Source organism: Desmodus rotundus, chromosome 8 (genome assembly GCF_022682495.2).
Source record: "Desmodus rotundus isolate HL8 chromosome 8, HLdesRot8A.1, whole genome shotgun sequence".
Classification (NCBI taxonomy): domain Eukaryota; kingdom Metazoa; phylum Chordata; class Mammalia; order Chiroptera; family Phyllostomidae; genus Desmodus; species Desmodus rotundus.
The window spans coordinates 87,096,000-87,116,260 of NC_071394.1; the positions used below are offsets into that span (position 1 = coordinate 87,096,000).

At 36.7% G+C, this 20,261-nt stretch overlaps 1 protein-coding gene across 1 annotated transcript in view; it reads left to right on the top strand.

Moving 5' to 3' along the window:
• Positions 1-20,261, top strand: part of ERC2 (ELKS/RAB6-interacting/CAST family member 2) — a 932,688-nt gene that overhangs the window by 430,793 nt on the left and 481,634 nt on the right. The window contains exons 9-11 of the mRNA XM_053930289.1: positions 7,164-7,304; positions 10,391-10,531; positions 14,621-14,656. Of these exons, the coding sequence (XP_053786264.1) occupies positions 7,164-7,304; positions 10,391-10,531; positions 14,621-14,656 (318 nt within the window). The remainder of the gene's footprint in view (positions 1-7,163; positions 7,305-10,390; positions 10,532-14,620; positions 14,657-20,261) is intronic.

Sequence of the window (20,261 nt, forward strand, 5' to 3'; positions counted from 1 at the left end):
CCTTATTTGACTTTTTCAGAATTACCAGGATGTGCTTGTTGAAAATCTAAATTATTAGGCCCCATGTATGCCTACTGAATCAGAACCTTGTGTTGGGCCTGGGAACCTGCATTTAGCCACCTCCCAGGGTCATTTTGATGTACACTGCAGCCTGAGAACCACTAACCTATGTGAAAAATATAGGAGAGAAAAAAGAGTCATATTCTATGGCTGGATGGTCTTCATGTTCCTATTAAAAGTTATAAGATTATAAATTGAGGATTATATTGTGAGATTTTAGATTTTACTTGAAGACTTGTAAGAAGTGTAAATATAGTGATTTTTCAGGGAAAGATACTCTTCTATTTTTAGTTTTCAAGATTGTATTTCCAAAAAATATATATATTTCCAAAGCTCTCTGTAATAATTTCCTTTGTAAAATTTGAATGAGGGAATGTTAGTTCAAACTATTAATGATTATGTAACCCCTTTGCAGCTTTCCAGTGGTAGGATGTCAGTCTATTTGTACGTCTTCATTTCTTTCTCCAAATGTAAAGAAGTAAACATATACTGTATAATTTTCCATGCTGTGAATTCTTGGCAGAACTTTATCATTTTTTCCCCTTGGCTCTATTAAGATTTGATTTATTCTAGTTTAAATCCCAAAGAATTCCCAAATCTAAAACTACTCCCTTCCTTAAGCACTTCCTCTGCAGCCAAGGGGATGGCTGGGAAGGACAGCTGGGGTCTGTGGGAGTCTGGCCCCTCATCCTGCCTCCACTGCTTGATAACTGCATCAAGTGGGGCAAGCCTCTTCTGCTGCAAGTGTATCTTAGCACCTTCTTTTCAAAATGCATGTTTAAATTGTCTGATCTCTAAGTTCCATTCTCAATTTTGGAACTACCATGAGCATAATTGTTCAATTTGCTGAGCCTCAGTCTCAGGCACATGAAATCTGAATTGTACCATAGATGGGGAGTTGAGAACCTAGATGCCTCCTCAAAGGGCTGGCAGGGAACAAAAATGAGAGAAGTGGGTTTGCTGTGATGGAGTAGGGAGTATTGGCAACTGTGATGAGCTGGGTAGTCCTTGACCTGTCTCAGAACATCCCGGTTCAGATTTTTAACAAAAAGAATGCCCAGGCCAAAGAAAATAGGTATGTGGGCTAGCTTTGACCCGTGAACTGTTAGTATGCAAATGCTATTTGCATCTGATTTTTGTTTTTGTTTTTTTGCCTTTCCCAGTAATGAAGGATAAAAGCAAGCAGAGAAATTTATTGAGAGGGAATTTTCTAAAGGTGCCACAACTACAATGCTAATGTATTTGAAAAACAGATGAAATCATTGGATAGGAAATGGCAAGGCCTGCTATCATAGGACAAAGACTAGTGGATTTTAATATTTATTCCAGTATTTATGGGTATCAAACTTCTGTGTGCATCCTAATACCTTACTTTATCCAGCAAAGCTATCATTTAGAATAAAGGGAAGATAAAAGTACTTCCCAGATAAGGTCAAGTTAAAGGAGTTCATCATCACCAAGCCCTTATTATATGAAATGATAAAGGGACTTATCTAAGAACAAGAAGATCAAAACTATGAACAGTAAAATGACAACAAATTCACAACTATCAACAACTGAACCTAAAAACAAAAACAAAAATAAAAACAAACTAAGCAAACAACTAGAACAGTAAGAGAATCAAAGAAATAGAGATCACAGGGAGGGTTGTCAGTAGGGAGGGGGAGAAGGGAGAATGGGGGAAAAGGTACAGGGAATAAGAAGCCTAAATGGTAGGTACAAAATAGACAGGGGGAGGTTAAGAGTAGTATAAGAAAAGGAGAAGCCAAAGAACTTATATGTACGACCCATGGACATGAACTAAGGGTGGGGGGAGTGTGGGTGGGAGTGGGGTTACAAGGTGGAGGAGAATAAAGGGGAGAAAAAAATGAGACAACTCTAATAGCATCATGCCCAGTGATTCTGATGCACGTGGTTAGAAGACCATACTTTGATAAACACTAATCTATGCTCTATCATTTTAAAGATGGGAAAAGGGCTTAGTGAGGTAAAATGACTTGCCCAGAAATAAAATTTAGGAAATGTGCTGCATCACTTGCCACGTCTGAGCCCTGTGCAGACATCATTAATCAACCTTGGCACAGCTAATTTCTAACCCAGCACTCCAGGAAGTCACTTATGCTCTAAGGTGGCCCTTGGTTGGGACTTTGTTGCCTACCCTGTATTATCCCAAGGTCACTCAGCTCACGGGTGATGGAGTAGGACTAAATCTCAAACCTTCTTGTCTTTGTGCGTTTGACATCATCATCTTCTTAATGGCATTTCCCTCACAAGTTCTTAATTTTATCCACATATAATTGAATAGATCTTCTGGAACAAGGCATGGTGCAAAAAATAAAATGATTGATTAACAATTACAGATTCATAAGAACATTGAATTATTTGCTGTCTTTTGGCCAATGAATAGAACCCATTAGGCATTATTCACCATTCCACTTGGGTTATTACATCCCAGGGAGTGTGTTACTTCTTTTAATTTCCAGGAACTTATTCACACATTCAGAATTTGCAAAAAATAACGCCACTTAGCAAGTTAAGATTGAGTATGACCTCGTTCTAGGATTGACACACAGAAGCTCAAGAGACTGAACGCATGGTGTTTATAAAGCTGGTCTCCCAAGCCTTGCTGTAGCCACATACTAGATAAGCAGTTGAGAAAGCCAGATAGCGGTGCTGGAGGCCACTGCAATTCAATTCCCACCCTGCGATAAAGCACAAAGAGATTAGACCCGTGCAGGGCCAGATGAGTGCGCAGGGAGCACTTGCCAATGCAAATAAGACTAAAACAAGAACACATTGTTGGAATTTCTACAAGTTAGCTGTTAATCAAGTAGATCATGGCATATTAAGGCTTTTTAACACATGTTTTTGACATCTGGCCCTGTGCGGCTGACAGTTAAATTAGTTTTGTGATTGGCGGAGAAATATTTTGGAGTATTGAATCATCAATAATACTTAAAAACATTATACTGCTTGCTGATGTTTTTTGTCATCAATGCCCAGTCAATAGTATAAGTGCTTAGGGCAAATCAACCTTGTTTCCAAATGACTCTGACACCTTCTGGATGTTAAAACATATACTTAATTTCATTTCCCTTCCTTTGAAGACAATATGATCCCTAAGTTGAGTTCTTATTTCTTCCATCAGCCTTTTTAATTGCCGGTTGTATGCCAGACAGTTTGCCCAGTCTTTTGCACTAGAGTGCTGCCCTTGGAGAGGCTGGCCTGGGAGGTTGGGCATGCAGTAAACCGTGGGCATGGTGCTGAGTGGGAATAAATGCCACAGGATTGGGCCAAAGTGATTCTTGGGAAGGATGTCAAATAGTGAGGTGACACGGTCAGTTTGGGGCTTTAAAAATGTCACTCCAACAGCCATGTGGTAGAAGTGATGAGATTGAGAGGGCCTGGTGGCCAGGCGACTAGTCGTGAGGCTTTTGTAATAAGTGTAGGCAAAAGGCAGGGAGGGCTTATTTGCTGAAATCATGGAAAGCCCTTGAGAGACTTACCATACACTGAGGCCATTCCCTTCTTCTGTAGATCACGTAGTCACCCACTCTCCAATGTCACAAAGTCAAATAGGATTATTGCTGGAATCAAGAAGAAACAAATATAGACAATTAATATACTCATGTATTCTATTTTCACTCCTGCTGTCATAATATGCTTCAAAATACTTGGCGCAAGTATTTTGAAACAATTGCAAAAACAATAATGCTACTCTCCCTGCCCACCCCCCGCCCCCTGAAAACATTAGTTACATAAATTATTGTCATTGAGGTAGAACAGTTGCTTCCCTGGGAGTTCTTAAATCACTGACTGCGTTTTCAAACTAACTTTCCTCTGCTTTAAACACTGTTCTATACTTGTCTTATGTATCAGGAATTGTCTTTTACTATATATTTATAAAAATAGAGAAGATAGAGCACCAAGATGGCGGCGTAGGTAGACACACTGCGCCTCCTCGCACAAGCAGAACTCACAGAAAATCGAACGGCAAGGAAGTCCGACACCAAGGAAATAAAAAATAAACATTCATCCAGACTGGTAGGAGGGGCAGAGATGGGCAGCCAGGGCAGAGAGGACTTGTGTTGCGTGGGGGGACCGAGACTGGCGGAGTGTGGGACTAACAGGGCAGGCAGTCTGACCACTAGCAGACCCTGCGGCCCCACATTCGCACACAGATAAACCAAGACGGCTGGACTCAGAGTGGCGTCCGGGCAGGCAGAGCGGCGGGTAGCACCCCGTGGCCCCACTTTCTCACACAGATAAACCTGGACTAACGGCGGGCAGCGAAGCAGACCGCGCAACCCAGGGCTCCAGCTCCGGGAAATAAAGCCTCAAACCTCTGATTGAAAGCGCCCATGGGGGTTGGGGCGGCAGCAGGAGAGACTCTCAGCCTCACAGGAGAGGTTGTTGGAGAGACCCACAGGGGCCTAGAGTGTGCACAGGCCCACTTACTCTGGAGCCAGCACCAGAGTGGCCCAGTTTGATTGTGGGTATCGGAGTGAAGGATTGAAATCCCGAGGAGAGTGAGGCGGGCGCCATTGCTCCCACTCGGCCCCTCCCCCACGTACAGCGTCACAGCACAGCAACCAGCATTACCCCGCCCCCGGGGAACACCGAAGGCTCCGCCCCTTAAAGTAACAGATGCGCCAAGACAAAAAACAAAACAAAACAAAAAGGCCCAAATGACAGAACACTTCAAAGCTCCAGAAAAAATACACCTAAACGAGGAAGAGATAGCCAATCTATCGGATGCACAGTTCAAAACACTGGTTATCAAGATGCTCACAGAATTGGTTGAATCTGTTCGAAAACCAGATGAAAAAATGAAGCCTATGCTAAGAGAAACAAAGGAAAATATACAGGGAACCAATAGTGATGGGAAGGAAACTGGGACTCAAATCAATGGTGTGGACAAAAAGGAAGAAAGAAACATCCAACCAGAAAAGAATGAAGAAACAAGAACTCGGAAAAATGAGGAGGGGCTTAGGAACCTCCGGGACATCTTGAAATGTTCCAACATCCGAATTATAAGGGTGCCAGAAGGAGAAGAGGAAGAACAAAAAAGTTGAAAATTTATTTGAACAAATAATGAAGGAGAACTCCCCTCATCTGGCAAAGGAAATAGACTTCCAGGAAGTCCAGGAAGCTCAGAGAGTCCCAAAGAAGCTGGACCCAAGGAGGAACACACCAAGGCACATCATAATTACATTACCTAAGATTAAACAGGAGAGAATCTTAGAAGCAGCAAGAGAAAAGGAGACAGTTACCTACAAAGGAATTCCCAGAAGACTGTCAGCTGATTGCTCCAAAGCGACCTTACAGGCAAGAAGAGGCTGGAAAGAAGTATTCCAAGTCATGAAAGGCAAGGACCTACATCCAAGATTACTGTATCCAGCAAAGCTATCATTTAGAATGGAAGGGCAGATAAAGTGCTTCTCAGATAAGGTCAAGTTAAAGAAGTTCATCATCACCAAGCCCTTATTATATGAAATGTTAAAGGGAGTTACCTAAGAAAAAGAAGATCAAAAATAGGAACAGTAAAAATGACAGCAAACTCACAGTTATTAACGACCATACCTAAAACAAAAACAAGAGCAAACTAGGCAAACAACTAGAACAGGAACAGAAGCATAGAGCTGGAGATCACATGGAGGGTTGTCCATAGGAGAGTGGGAGGGGGAGAGGGGGGAAAGGTACAGAGTATAAGTAGCATAGATGATAGGTGGAAAATAGACAGGGGGAGGGTAAGAATAGTGTAGGAAATGTAGAAGCCAAAGAACTTATATGTATGACCCATGGACATGAACTATAGGGGAAGAATGTGGGAGGGAGGGGGTGGGCAGAATGGAGTGGAGTGAGGGGGGGGAAATGGGACAACTGTAATAGCATAATCAATAAATATATTTTTAAAAATGTAGAAGATAGTGTCAGAATATTCAAGCATCATTGTTGCAACAATATTTTTTAATGATAACATCCATAAGAAAATTCAGATATGTGTTGGGTAATTTGAAACCAACTTCAGAAGTCTAACTCAAACTTTTCCCAAGTGGAATTTTCTTTTAAAAAGAAGGTTCTTATTTTGATATCAGCAGGGTTGCACAGTTTAGGAAACATGTCTACCAGAGTAATATTTTTATTTCACTATGAAAGTCAAGGGCAGGCAGGTCTTTAGGTCTCCTTGAATGTCTCCAGGCATTTGTTTGTGTCAGTGTGGTCTCATGGGTTTGGCTAAGACTAAGAGAGCTCTAGATGTCAGGGTGGGCCTTCTGTTTATGAGCTGGGTAACCTTTGATGATGAGTGAGCCAGTCTTTTCTGTGCCTGGGTTTCCTCACCTCTACACTGTTCCCAGTAGCAGTGCTTCAGACCTCAGAGTTGTGATGAACACTAGGCAAGTGGGCACATTACCGTGCCTAATGTGTGGTAAGCTCTCAATATAGGAACGCTGCCATATGAACTTTGCTCAAAGTTAAGCAATGTTTTGGAGTCTTTACTCATTGCCAATAAACCACTGGAAAAATCTGGAAGTAAATAAACATCTTCTGACATACTGGGAAACCACTCATACAATGAGCTTATTTTTATTTTGTTTCAAGTTTTCACTGTGAATCAGTCGTAAGTCCTGAAGGGTAGAGGTTCTTCCCCACTCCAATCCCCTTTCCAGTCAGAGAAGAGTCTTCGGAAACCAAGGAAAGTCTTTTTGCATCAGGTGGGAAAGCCAAGCAGGGCGGGTACAGCCAGGAGTTTGCTTCTGCTTCTCCCTTGCCCAGACAAGGCTTTGGCAGGTCCAGGGTTTTGGTGACTGAACCTTCCTTTTCTGGAATTGGTCTTGAAATTTTCTAAGTACCATGAACCAAAATAGCCTCAGAGCTTGAATATTAATGTCCCTTGCAACTGCGATGCTTTTATGAACAAATCAAAAGCTGTGTTCTCTGTTATGCCTCTCTTCATAAACCAAGTTTTTAATAATATCTATGTATGTTGATTCTTGTAGGGAATTTCTTACATGTATTGCCTCATTTTGTAACATGTCTTGGCACATGACAAGGTGAGAGATGGGTTCTCACCTCTTCTTTTTTTGACAATTGCCTCACAGGAAAGAATAATTGAACGTTTGAAAGAACAGCGAGAGAGAGATGATCGGGAAAGACTAGAAGAGATAGAATCTTTCCGAAAAGAGAACAAAGACCTAAAAGAGAAGGTCAATGCTTTACAAGCTGAATTGACTGAAAAAGAGGTGAGTTTGGAAAAACAAATGAACTTGAACCATTTTGAGGGTCCTCATAAAACCATATTTACAGTAGCCTTGAGAGACCAGAGACTTAGTTTGAGGAACTGTGTGAAGATTTGGGGAACATAGTTACCCCGCTTTTATAAAGCTGTCTGAATTCAAAGGAAAATGTTTACTGTAACTCTTCATCAGTGATGCTCAATACACATCTTCTCTACTAACTGCATAGGATGGAGCTTAAAATTCTTCTCGATGTCTTATCGCATTTGTGTGGCTTAGAGGATTCTATATTTTTTCAGTGTCCATTGACTTTTTGTTTAGATAACAACAAGAGCATTAATAATAATAGTAATAGCAGCTCCACTTTTTTGAAGGCCTTTTACATCCTAATTCTTAGGTTGGGTGATTTACATTCATCTGTGCTTCTGGGGATCACTCAGTACCCCCAGCTTAAGAGATTTGGTACCAGGGTGGACACAAAAGGTATAGGGTAAATGTGGCTGTTCTTCTGGGACATCATTTTCATGTTATGGTAAAAATTTAAAACAGTATTTTCGCATTAGAGCAAATGTGGGAACCGAAACAGATCTCACCAGCATTTTTACAGTAAAGGAATATACTTTAAGGAAACTTCTTATTGGGGGTCATGGAGAGAATGCTTTGGGTTATAGCCCCCTCCCTACTCTGAGGTACACCTGTAACCCCTTAGTGTACTTAGGGCTACTTCACTGAAGAGGTTTGAGAAGAAGCAATGCACATTATTTTATTTGATTGCCAAAACTCTGACATATGTACCATTGTCCACATTGGTCCCTTCACCCTTATCCTCCCCCACCCCACCCCCGGCAGGAAATGTCCATCTCTTTTAGGGCTGGTACAGATCCTTTCACTCTGCTGAGTTTTGATAATTCTCTATAAATTAGGAATCCAAGAGATAATTCTCTGCATTAGGAATCTAAGAAGGGAAGAATTGATGAGTAATAGGAGTTTTGAGGAAACTCAGAAGCAAAATTTATACTCCCTAAAATTTAAACTTAAAATTTAAGTTTTTAGACAGGAGATTATTGTTTTGATATGAATATAAAGAATAAAAATCTTCTTCCCACTGTTTCCCTGCTAAATGTTACTTGGTGGAACCTATCATTACTACAGTTGATATGTGACAGAAGGCTTTGACTCATTTGCAGCCACTGACTGCAAGTGCTGTTCATGGGCTTGCTCCTTAAAAACTACACACACACATCTTATTGAAAAAAGATCTTGATGACATGATGGAGCATAAATTTTAAGTGAAAATAATTTTGTAAACAATGCCTACAGTGTATGAATTTCAGACAGGCATTTTAGCAAACATTTATTGTTCCTGTATAATGTGCCTGCCAGTGGGCTGGGTGTGTCAGTCAAGCTTCCACTAGAAAAACAGAACCGTATTAAGAAATTTAAGCATATTAAGAAATTTATTGCAAGGAATTGGCTTACATAGTTATGGGGTCTGGCAAGGCAAGTCCACAATTCATAAGGCAGGACGTCAGGAAGGGCAGGCTAGAAACTCACAGATGGTAGCTGACCTGCTGTCCACAGGTGGAATTTCTTCCTTCTCAGAGAAACCTCAGTTCTGCTCTTAAGACCTTTCAACTGATAGGATCAGGCCCACCCACATTATGGAGAATCATACGTATCCTTTACTTAAAGTTGACTGATTGTAGATGTTAGTCACAACTACAACACAACTTCACAGCAACACCCAGATCAGTGTTTGACTGACTACCTGGGGAAGACAGCCTGGCCGTGTTGACACCTGAAGCTATAACACCCAGCAACTTAAAAGCTGTCAAAAAAACAACATATAATTGTTGTCAGCAGGGAGCTTATAATTTAGATGGGGTGATGATAATCTTCATCATGACAAAAACGCCTGGATTATAAGATCCTTTATTATTTCTGGGGGAGTAATGTGGTAAAAAGTATTGATATTTGAGTTGGAGACCTGGGTTTGAGATCTGTATCTCCCTTTAACAGCTTGGTAACAATGGAGAAGATACGCAGCTCATGGGAGCTTCAGTTTCCTGACCTCAAAAATAAGAATGGCTAACCTGTCCCTCAGAGGGTTACTAGCTGGGCTGTTTGCTGGGTGATGGTGGTAGTATCTTCGTCAACCAGGTTATCCAGATGTGAAGTATTAGGCAACATCATCTACAGAGAGCGCATTGTGTGCTTAGTGTCTTCCTGTGTGCTGAAAATGGTATAAAGGAAATGCACAACATCTGCTTTTAGGTGAAACCTGAACATTTTAGTCACACAGTTAGATGTTGCTAATGATTTCATAGTTAGTGATCTACCTTTCCCTCTTAGCTAGCAAAATTATACTCTGTGACATATGCAAGTATTTATTTTTTTTAGTTTTAAAAATTCAGACTATACAGGGGAGCCTTTGGTTTCGGGGTGGGAATGATGAATGGAAGAATTTAGGAACTCAATGTCTAAATTGGAGAGGCTCATTATATCTGCTGAATCTGGATTTACAAAGGATTGGAACATAAAGTCTACTCTAAATTTTAAAATAATTTTATCTTTTATTATACAAAAGATGTTTGAAAAACCATTGGCCAGTTGTCTGTTAAAGAAAGGGAATTTTATCAAAACTTAATAGGGTGTTTTATACTTGATTTTCCCTAAGAGGGAGGGTAGAAAGCGTTAAAGTCAGTATTTTCTTTCATATTTGTCTTACAGTCTGCATGACCTGACAGCAATAAATGTAAATGGAAGGTTCAGGGTGTCTGTTTTACCAGGACATGTAAAGACCACCTTGGGACTTACATCATTAGCATGACTTTGAGACGTGAAACATGCACTTACTGACCGCACCATTTGGTCACATTTGATTGTGTTGCAATTAGATCCTGCTCAGTTCTGTAAGCTGGCCAACTTTAATTTCCGGGCCGGAGCAGACTATTGTTACCCTAGTAAGACTATATTTACTCATTCTGTCTAATGCACACTTTATTGCTATATATAGAATCAATGTATTCAAATAGAAGACATTGCTAGTAGAAATTGCAGTGTTTTACTTACTAGTGTTCTCTTCCTTTCAGTCTAGTTTAATTGACCTCAAGGAACATGCATCTTCGTTAGCCTCAGCAGGGCTGAAAAGAGACTCTAAATTAAAATCTCTAGAAATAGCCATCGAACAAAAGAAAGAAGAATGTAGCAAACTGGAGGCACAGTTAAAAAAGGTAAGTGAAGCCTAAGGGGAAAAAAAACCATGCTTATTTTATAATGAATTACAAAATGGGAAAGGAAAAGAAAAAAAACCCTTATCTTTTGCTGTCTGCTGATAAAAGAATTAAACACTCTTTAGTCCTAAGAAGTCTGCATCAAATCTGTCTGTGAACCAGGAAAATTATCTTAGGTTTCCTGTCTGAAAAAAAAAAACCCTTGAAAAATACATGAAAATAGTAGTGGAAGTAACAAATATAAAAGCCAGCCATCACTCTCTGGGCAAATCTCAACTATCAAAAGAGATAAATGGAAATTTGCAACAAACCAAAGAATCAAACCAGGGGCTAGATTATGCATTGATAAACTTTTTCTTCCTTTAGAAATAGGTCAACTATTCTATTGGAGCTTTGCAAAGTTTGTCTGATGACATTATATTTCTAGTAGTTCACCAAAATAGTCAAATCCCTAGAATACCTGTGGGATGACTATTTATAAATAGTATACTTGACCTGAAATGGCCCTAATTTCTAAGAAAGCTTGTTTTATGTAGAAGACTTTGGAAAAGAATGCAGGATATTCATGCTGCAGCATTGACATGTTTTCTCTGAACTGGACGTTTTTGTGGAGCACATTTCCAGTCACGCGTTGTTCCTTTGACTTTGCCCTGTGTTGTTTGGTATGTCTGCATTCATTGTTTACATAAAACTCATAACATTATGAGTTTAAGCATTTTGTTTCCCTTTGACAACTTATAAATTTATTCAGAGGAGGTAAGAATCTAAAAAATGAAATAAAGCATATAATAAAATTTGACTATGTGTATTTCACAGCACATTGGAATGGGGATTTATTAACTAAAATTATGAAAATATATGATATGGATGATAGGGATGTGAAAGCATTTATACCTTTGGAGAAATTACTCTGGATATCTTAAAATTTAATATACTATTTTGTATGACGCAATATATAAGTTAAATGTGAATATACTGTGTTCACTTTACCACGGAATTTTAGGAAATTGTCTTGAAATATTTCACACTAATAAAGTCTCATTACAAATATAAAAAGATATATATATATCAAATATATATATATACAGATCAAATTCCTTTGCAACAGAACATCAAGAAAATCTCTGTATTGCAGAATCTATTTCCCAATCTACTCAACAACTCATTTTTTTCAAGAAATATCTAGTTAAGCAGAAATCTTGAACAATGAATAGAAGGATTTCAATTGCCCATTTGAAGGTGTTTAAATGGAGATTGACTTGGCTATTTATGCACTGGGTGTATGATACACATTCTTGACACATATATAAATATATCCTGCAATGTTATACATGCACATGCATATCAAGAAATGTACTTTTTCTTTACCCAACAGTTTTGTGATCATAATGCAGGTTCTATGAAGATCATAAAGATAACTCTGTGAAGAGGGAACTTAATTTGCTTCCTTTGGTGGTCCTTTGTACTGTCTTACCTCAGTTGTATTCTGCTGAGTCCTAAAGAAGGAGGACCTCAGATAGACCTGGGCATGATAGATTCCCTTCATCAACTCCGAAGAGCCGTTATGCAGATGAGGGCACTCCATATATTATTTTTCTAGACACCCTCCCCTTTAGTGTAAGTCATTTATGGAGTTTGAAATGCTATCGTAATTGAAAGGAAAAGGTTCACATAGTGATGCTTATGGTTTCCATGTATATGACTTGACTAGTTTAATAAATCAACATCTATGCAATTCAGTTAGTTTCTTTCAACATACCTACGGTTTGCCCAAGAAATCATTTTGATCATGTGGTTTCCTTTAACTCACAGGTAGACACCATATACTGGGCTTCACAAATCAAATTCTGTAAACATCTTAGCATTATTCCTGAGAATATTTTAATAGTCTGCCATATCACTAGAATTAAAGTAACCAATATGGTTATCTTACTGTAAAGGACCTACTTAATTTATGAAAAGATAACTTCTTTTTAAGTATATAAATAATCTTTGCTTATACTATCTCCTAAGTGCATAGTACAGTGAGATTAAATAAGGTAATTATAATTTAAATATTTTTATACCTAACCTGCAGATGCTATTTTGTTATTTTTGGCTCTCTAGCATCAACTCAATTCAAAAGTTTAAAATACTTTTTCTAGTAGTCTTTAATTTCTGCTAATAAATAGTTCCATAAAAACCTCAAGTACCCATCACCTTAAAAAGAATTGAGATCTACATGAAATATTTGAAAATATAAGCCAACAGTATGTGAATATACATATAAACACATCATTTACTCATGGAAAAATAAGCAGCTATAAAAGCTTAAGGAGTGTCTGGGCCTCCCTTTAAATAAAAGGGTATGTGACTTGTGAATAAAATATAAAGGGTTACTAAATGAAAGCTGAAAACATAATAGTTTTATTATGTCATAAATAAACCATGAATTCCCAGTGGAATTTTGCTCAAGATTTGTGAGCGTCCAGGTATTTTTGCCGTAAAATCCACACAATGTAGATGTGTTTAGCTGAACAGAAACCTTGTCTGCCAGTGACAATGGAATCCAAATGGAGATTTAAATTTGTTTTTTGTCTTATAAACAATTCTTGAAATTGGTGAAGTGAGTCATTTTTTAAAATTTTTTGGGAAACATTCACATACATAATTGTTTTTAACCCTTTACTATACTGTGTTAATATAAGACGTTTCCAAATATCAATACTTTGTGATGGAAAATGCTTACAGGCAGAAAAGGAACTATTTCTTACACATTCTGTCTGATATCTTAAAAACAGTGGAATGAAATGTTCACATGTGAGGAAATCTTTACTGATAGGTTGATAAAACAGTACTAACCAAATAATGCATAGCTACTAGTTCTGAGTGTGCTTTATAAGTTAGTGCATTCATTCATCTGAAATAGACACCTCGGGGTTGAGAAGACCCAATTAGTGATAATATAGATCAATTTGTCCTTCAAGAGTATTTGGCGTTCAATATGTGGATATAAATTTACCTTACATGACTAGAAATCAATTGAGAAGCAACAGCAATTTGAAATGTTGTGATTTATGCTCTCTTTAAAAAAAGCGTTACTTTCCAATTAATAGTATCTTTGAGGAAGTTATTTTTTTTACCATGGCAAAATGATTATTTATTTTATTAAAGTTGAACAAAGAAAAAAAATTCAGGCTCTTCAAAGGCACATGTCTTCGAGTAAGGCAAAGTAAACATTTTCTGTAATATTTTGCCTTGTATACCTTGATGTTGATCCCCGAATTAATAATGCAGTTATTTAATAAATATAACTTGACAGTGCTATTTAAAATAATATTTAGTATAGTTAAATCCACAAATATTTAACTCTTCTACACAAAATAGACAGGAGAGCATTTCAGATTTTTAAGCACTTAGAACATAATAGATAGTAAAAATTATATTTTTTACTGATTATGAGCTAACTAACGGTAGGAACTGGTAATGAGCAATGGATAATACTGTATTTTGGTTCCCTTTGTTTTTCCTATTCACTTAAATTTTTACTTCCCCCATTCACTGTTAATCCTGTAATATCTTGCTTATGGGTATTTTGCTATTGCTAATCTGCTGTTTGCTGATCTATGTTTTTCTAAAGTTAGACTGAACAGAAAATTCAGGCTTGTGTTAATATAAAAGAAGAGCTATAAATTCAATGATAAGATTTAATTAATCTTTTATTATTACCATCTTTGAAGTTTAGGTAATAAATTGCAAACTTGGCCAAAAGTACTTCTTCTGATTCATTGCTAGAGGCCAGCACTTCATGTATCATCAAAAGTGGACAGCTTTCTTTATTTCATGGGTTATTTAACTTGAGAAAGGGAAAGTAACACAAACCTTAAATTTCTTATTCCAGCTATTCTTTTCTAGGAGCCAAAGTCAACATTTCTATTTCCCTAGAGCCTCTCACTTTCACTGTGGAATGTTTAGAAACTGAAATTTCTTCTTTTTTAATGACCAGTCGTCTGTGCAAATGCACTGGATTTGTTGAGCTAATGCTGTTTTTCTGGATCTTTCCTTCTTTCCCTGTCTGTGCTTCAATGCTTCCCCAACTTTGCCATGTAGCAAGCTGAACAGTTGTTCAATCAGATGTACAACCCAGTAAGTCATCCCTAAACGTTGCCGCTGTAACATATCAAAGCATGAGGATCTATTGATCACATGTCATAGTGTGCTATACTGGGGAGCTTTTGAAAATATTTATGAGTCTCTTCCCATTTCCATTTCGTCAGAAGAAATGGCCTGTGCATAGTCCACTGCCATTTCTTTTGAATGTGAAATTTAAAAACTAGTAAGTCAGGGAAATATTGCCATTTTGGATATTACCTCCATCTTAACTTCAAGTCTAAGGCTATAGAAAAGCAGAGGTCAGCAGCAGATCTAGGCTCATGGAATTCTTTTTTAGATCCTTAAATGTGTACTTAGCTAGCAAACAACTCAATGTATGTTACATTCAAATGATGGAAGTTAAGGTAGGTTTAGATTTAAAAACAGGGCATTGCTCTTTGAGATTGGTAAATGCCTAACATTATTATGGGTTTTATAAGAGTTAAAAGCATATCATTTGGCTGAGGACAAGCTAAAATATAGCCTCTTAATAACAGATAGTAACAATTCTGATTATAGCTTAATAGTACAAAAACAGGTAACTACTAAAAATATGTGTAAAATGGTCAAGATGCCATCACTGATTTTTTTTTTTATCCTAATGACAGGTATGCATTAACATGAAGAAGTTTATTCGTTTCTTTAACATATTAAAGGAGGGCTTTTTTGTTTTATTTTGCCAACACAAGAGCCTTAATGGGAGAAATATTACATAAGGGTGGCCAGAATTTGTTATTTGGCAGATGTGACCTGAGCCATCATGCATCCTAATTACCTCCTGTTTATAAATTCCCATCATAGGGAACAGGAATAGCGTGGATGAAGGAAACAGTTCAGCCAACAACTTTTTGTTAAGCCACTGCTCCAGAATACATACCACATGATAACATGAGATGCTTGGGTGTATTTAATTAGATTCAGGCTCCACACTCCAGTCTTCAAAACAAATTTTAATTTTGCGAACTGTTGGAGCATCTTTATTAACTTCTTTACCTAAATATGATTTTTAGCAGAGCAGCAAAAATAATCCATGTTTCCTTTCTCTTAACATTTGCATGGCAGTATTAATAAGCAGGCTCAAGACAGTCGAGTAATGGGGTGGAAATGGGGACAACTGTAATTAAACAACAATAAAAAAAAGAAAAAGAAAAAGACAGTGGGGAGGTGAAGAAAGACAATTAAGAATCGGGTACCTTCAACTTGAAAATTGACCATGGGGAAAAAACGAGTGTTTTCTTTAGATCATTTAAAAAAGATATAAAGTAAGCCCACTGAAATTGTGTCATGCTTGCTAGTTAAGGACAGTAAGAAAACTTAAGTATGTCACATTTTGGGGGTGACACGTGGGGAGGACTTTGTATCTGCAGCAGCTCAGATTTACCAGGCCCATGATAGGAGTTCACCATCCCTGTTGACTCCTTTTGGGTACAAAAAAATGGCTCTGTTAACTTTTAGGCCATTTCCAGAAATATTTATGACATGGCTCTTACTGGACTTTGCCTTATTTACCCCAGTGTTGGGTCTCCAGGATGTAAAAGCGAACTTTTCAGTTTTGTAGGTGAGTAATTCAAAGGTCATTGACTGAGTTTTCTCCCTGAGTTAATTAAGCTAACCCACTGTTTTGGCATCCTGGGAATGTAGCCAAACTCTCATTATGTTAACTCTCTGTCTGCAGATATTGTCGGGGCCCCATTCTTTTTTTGGACTGATAGGGATGCAACATGATGGATTTTCTATCCTTAATAGTCTTTTTAAAAATGACTCTGTTTTTCTGGTTATAAAAATAATATATGGCCACAGTAGAAGGACATAGGAGAAAAATAAAAACAGGACATCCCACTTCACAGAAATAATGACTAGGGACATCCAATTTGTTCCTGACCCAGACATCTTTTTGTTGTTATTGTTCTCTCCTCTTTCCCAATCTCCCTTTTCTTTTTTTCTTCCCTTGCTCTTCCTTCCCTCCTTTTCTAAAGTGTTTATTGAGTTATTGCTATTTTTAATAACATATCAGAATTTTCTTATATAATGAAGTGTTCTTCCACAGCACTATTTTAATGGTTATTCCACTCTCTATTCTCATTTTCCAAATGTGGGTCATTGCTTTCCTCTTTCGTGTGTGTGTTTGCCAATGTAAACAATGTTCTGAAGAACATCTTTCCATATTAATTTTTCCATTTTTCTATTTTTTTTATAGAATAAGTTTCTGACCAGTGATTAAAAAAAAAACTCCCAATAGTTCTTGCTATTTGCATTTTAGTGAAGTTCTACCATTTCTTCCAGCACTGAATAAAGGCAGCATTTTCTGACTTGGGGTGGTGAACACACAATACAGTGTACAGATGACGTGTTATGGAATTATGTACCTGAAACCTGTATAATTTTGTTAACCAGCGTCACCCCAATAAATTCAATAAAAAGGAAAAAATAAAGGCAGCTTTTCTGCCACACCCCAACCAACACCAAGAACCATCATTTTATATAACTTTGACAGATGCATATATGGATTTTTTTTCATTTTTCCTTTCCTTTCTTTAATTACTAGTGTGGTTGAGGTTTTAAACACATTAATTAGCTATTTGTATTTTTTTTTTTTTGGTAAAATGTTCATTTAAATCATTTAAGCACTTATTTTTGAGTTTACTGTTTTGTTCATTGGTTTCTATGAGTTCTATGCTTCGGATAGAACCTTTGTCAAATTTGCAGCAAAGTTATGTTTAACTTAAATTTTTTTACATAGAGAACTATTTTTAGGTTCCTGTGTTTCCCTTTTAGATTTCCTCATTGCCTTTATACTTAGAAGTCACTTCTGATTTCAAGAATAGATGCTCAGTTATATTTTAAAAAATTTTAATGTTAGTTTTTACATCAATTTTACTGCTTTGCCTAACTTTATTTTATTTTTATGGTATGTTGAGTGATGAGGTTTCAACTTTACATTTTTCTCAGGGCAGCAACTAATTATCCCAATGCTCTTTAACAAAAACTTTTTTATCTATTGATCCTGACACTATTTTATTTTATAGTAAGTTTTCCTATAGGCAAATATCTTGGTTTCTGAGCTCCTGTTCATTTTTATCAATGTCAGTTGCTTGTTGGGTCAGAATTTTAATTATTGTGTCTTTATAATATTTTTAAACATCTAATGAAACAAATTCCACCCCAATTCTTTCTGCTTTTCATGTTGTCTTATTTTAATTCTTTTAAATTTTTTATTGTTCTGAGTAAACTTCAGGATTGCCTTGTCAATTAAAAAGCCCAAGTGTTGGTGATTTTAATTTGAATACTATTCAACCTATAAAATAATTTTAGAATGTTTGACATCTTTTTAATATTATTTCTCACCATTCATGAACTTGATAAAACTTTTATTTATTTAGTGATCTTTTACAGTAAATTTTTGACATTTTTCTATTATAGGCCTATTGTATATATTTTTTTAGGCATAGTCCTAAGGATTTCTATATGTATAATTTTTAGGTTATTATTGTGAATGCTGTATTTCTCCTTTTATTTCCTAACCAGTTATAGGTACATTATAAAATTTATTTTATTCTTATATGTTTATTTTGAATATGACCACTACATAACTTGGTGAATTATAACTTAGTTGTTTTTGTTAAATAAGACAATTTTATAGTCCGTTCATCAATCTAAATTAAATCAGTGTAAATAAGCTTTGAAGTCCTCCTGAGAGTAATGTTTTGTTAGAGTAGCAATAAACCTACTTTTAAAAACATTTTTATTAAGTGATGCTCTACTGCCATTTCTTAGGAGTCTAAAATTTTGCCTCTCTATCCTTATTACTCCTTATAATAATAACCTTTCTGCAGCTTAATTACTTGTCTTTCTTCCTGGAGGGATTTTGTCTTGTCATTATAAGCACTGTGCCAGTTATCTTCAGTTGAGTTATTTTCTTCCCTTAGTTCTTAATTCTAGACAAATAATATGGTTTTTTTTTTCATCATTCTCAAATATCTTCTTTGCTATGGTCCTAGTGCCCAGAGATGGTATCTAGAATTCTCTTATACATTTAAAATAAATCTTTAGACCTCTGAGTCCTCAGTTTAGTGCTCTCTATAACATCATTGGTAGAAGGCAAGTGTCTGATCTGGAGGCACTGGGGGAACCCTGCTGCAGACCAGGGCACACTCTGGTGTTCCCACACACACATGTGCTCCTCCGCCTGGCCCCCTCCCCCACCCAGTCACTATCCATTGAAATCCTATCTCTTCTGCAAATGCTTCTTTTGCAGGGCTCACATTTTATATAAGTGTTTACAAGAAAAAGATCAAGCATTTTTCCAGTCCAGTGGGGGAAAAAAAAATCTTGTTAATGATCAGTGAGGTCTTTCTGATTTACATCACATAGGACTGTGTAATCCCAGGAACATGATGGTCTGAATTATATGTTCTTCCACAGTCTTTGTCTGGGTACAGTGGTTTCTCTTTATGATTTTTAGCCTATTTTTGAAATTTAGTTGATTCACTCTTAGACTAGAAAACTACAACTATTTAAGAGATAATCCAGGACATAGAGCATGTACAAATACGCACATGTGCACACACACTTTACACTTGATCTGGGCTTTCGACATCTAAAAACTTCAAGTGATACTTCAAATGACACTAAGATTTGAAGTTACATGTTTTGTTTCAGAACATCCAGGTAATTACCTCAGTTCTCTACATTGCTAATTTTAAGAGGTTCCATAGTTCAAAGGTATTACCTTAACAATTACTTTTATTTGTTTGTTTGGAGGGTCTTAAAAAGTGTTAAGTATACCAGTTGATTCTTTTTCATTTTGTATATGTGACATTAGAAAAATTATTCTGATCATTTGTTTATGTTTATTTATAAATATCCTGTTTGTTCCATCTATAACAAGAAATTTCTTTTAGGAATAGTTATAAAATGCAAATTGTAATCATTCTGGATGTACATAGCTAGATCAGTGAAAGAATAATTTTCTATAGAACTAGATAGTGTAATATCCAAAGACTCATTCTCATTAGTTCACACATGTATTATTTAGTCTCAGCTATTATATTTGGTATTAATTAATTGGGTTTAAAATAAAATTAAAAAATTTATATGTTAGAGTTGTATAATTACCCTTAAAACTATATTTTAAAAAGTAATATTTTGTTCATAACTCAGAATTATGTGAAAATTATAATTTCTTTTGGAATGTTAAAATCAAATATGTTTAAAGTAGTTTATAGAGCCTGCTCTGCTGTTAAGATATTAAAGGGGTGTTAAAGTGCAGTTAACAGACACTAAACCCCTATAGGTGTTGCAATCGAGAATCATATTTTTACAGGGCATGTATTTAGCAAATTATTGCTAAAACCCACAAACCACATGGAACACAGTCATCAGATTCACTAATTAGTATCCTGCTTTCACTTTATGGTCATGACTAATTTGTTTGAGAGACATGATTTCTTATTAAAATCACTAGGGACCATTTCAAAGAGAGAATGTTATGCAATATTATAATTGAATATTCCCGCCTAGTTTTGCAGCAGGTTTCTGGACCAATGTTAATGCTTTCCTTCCCAGGCACTTGGAATGAAGAACTGCCATTTTATTGAAA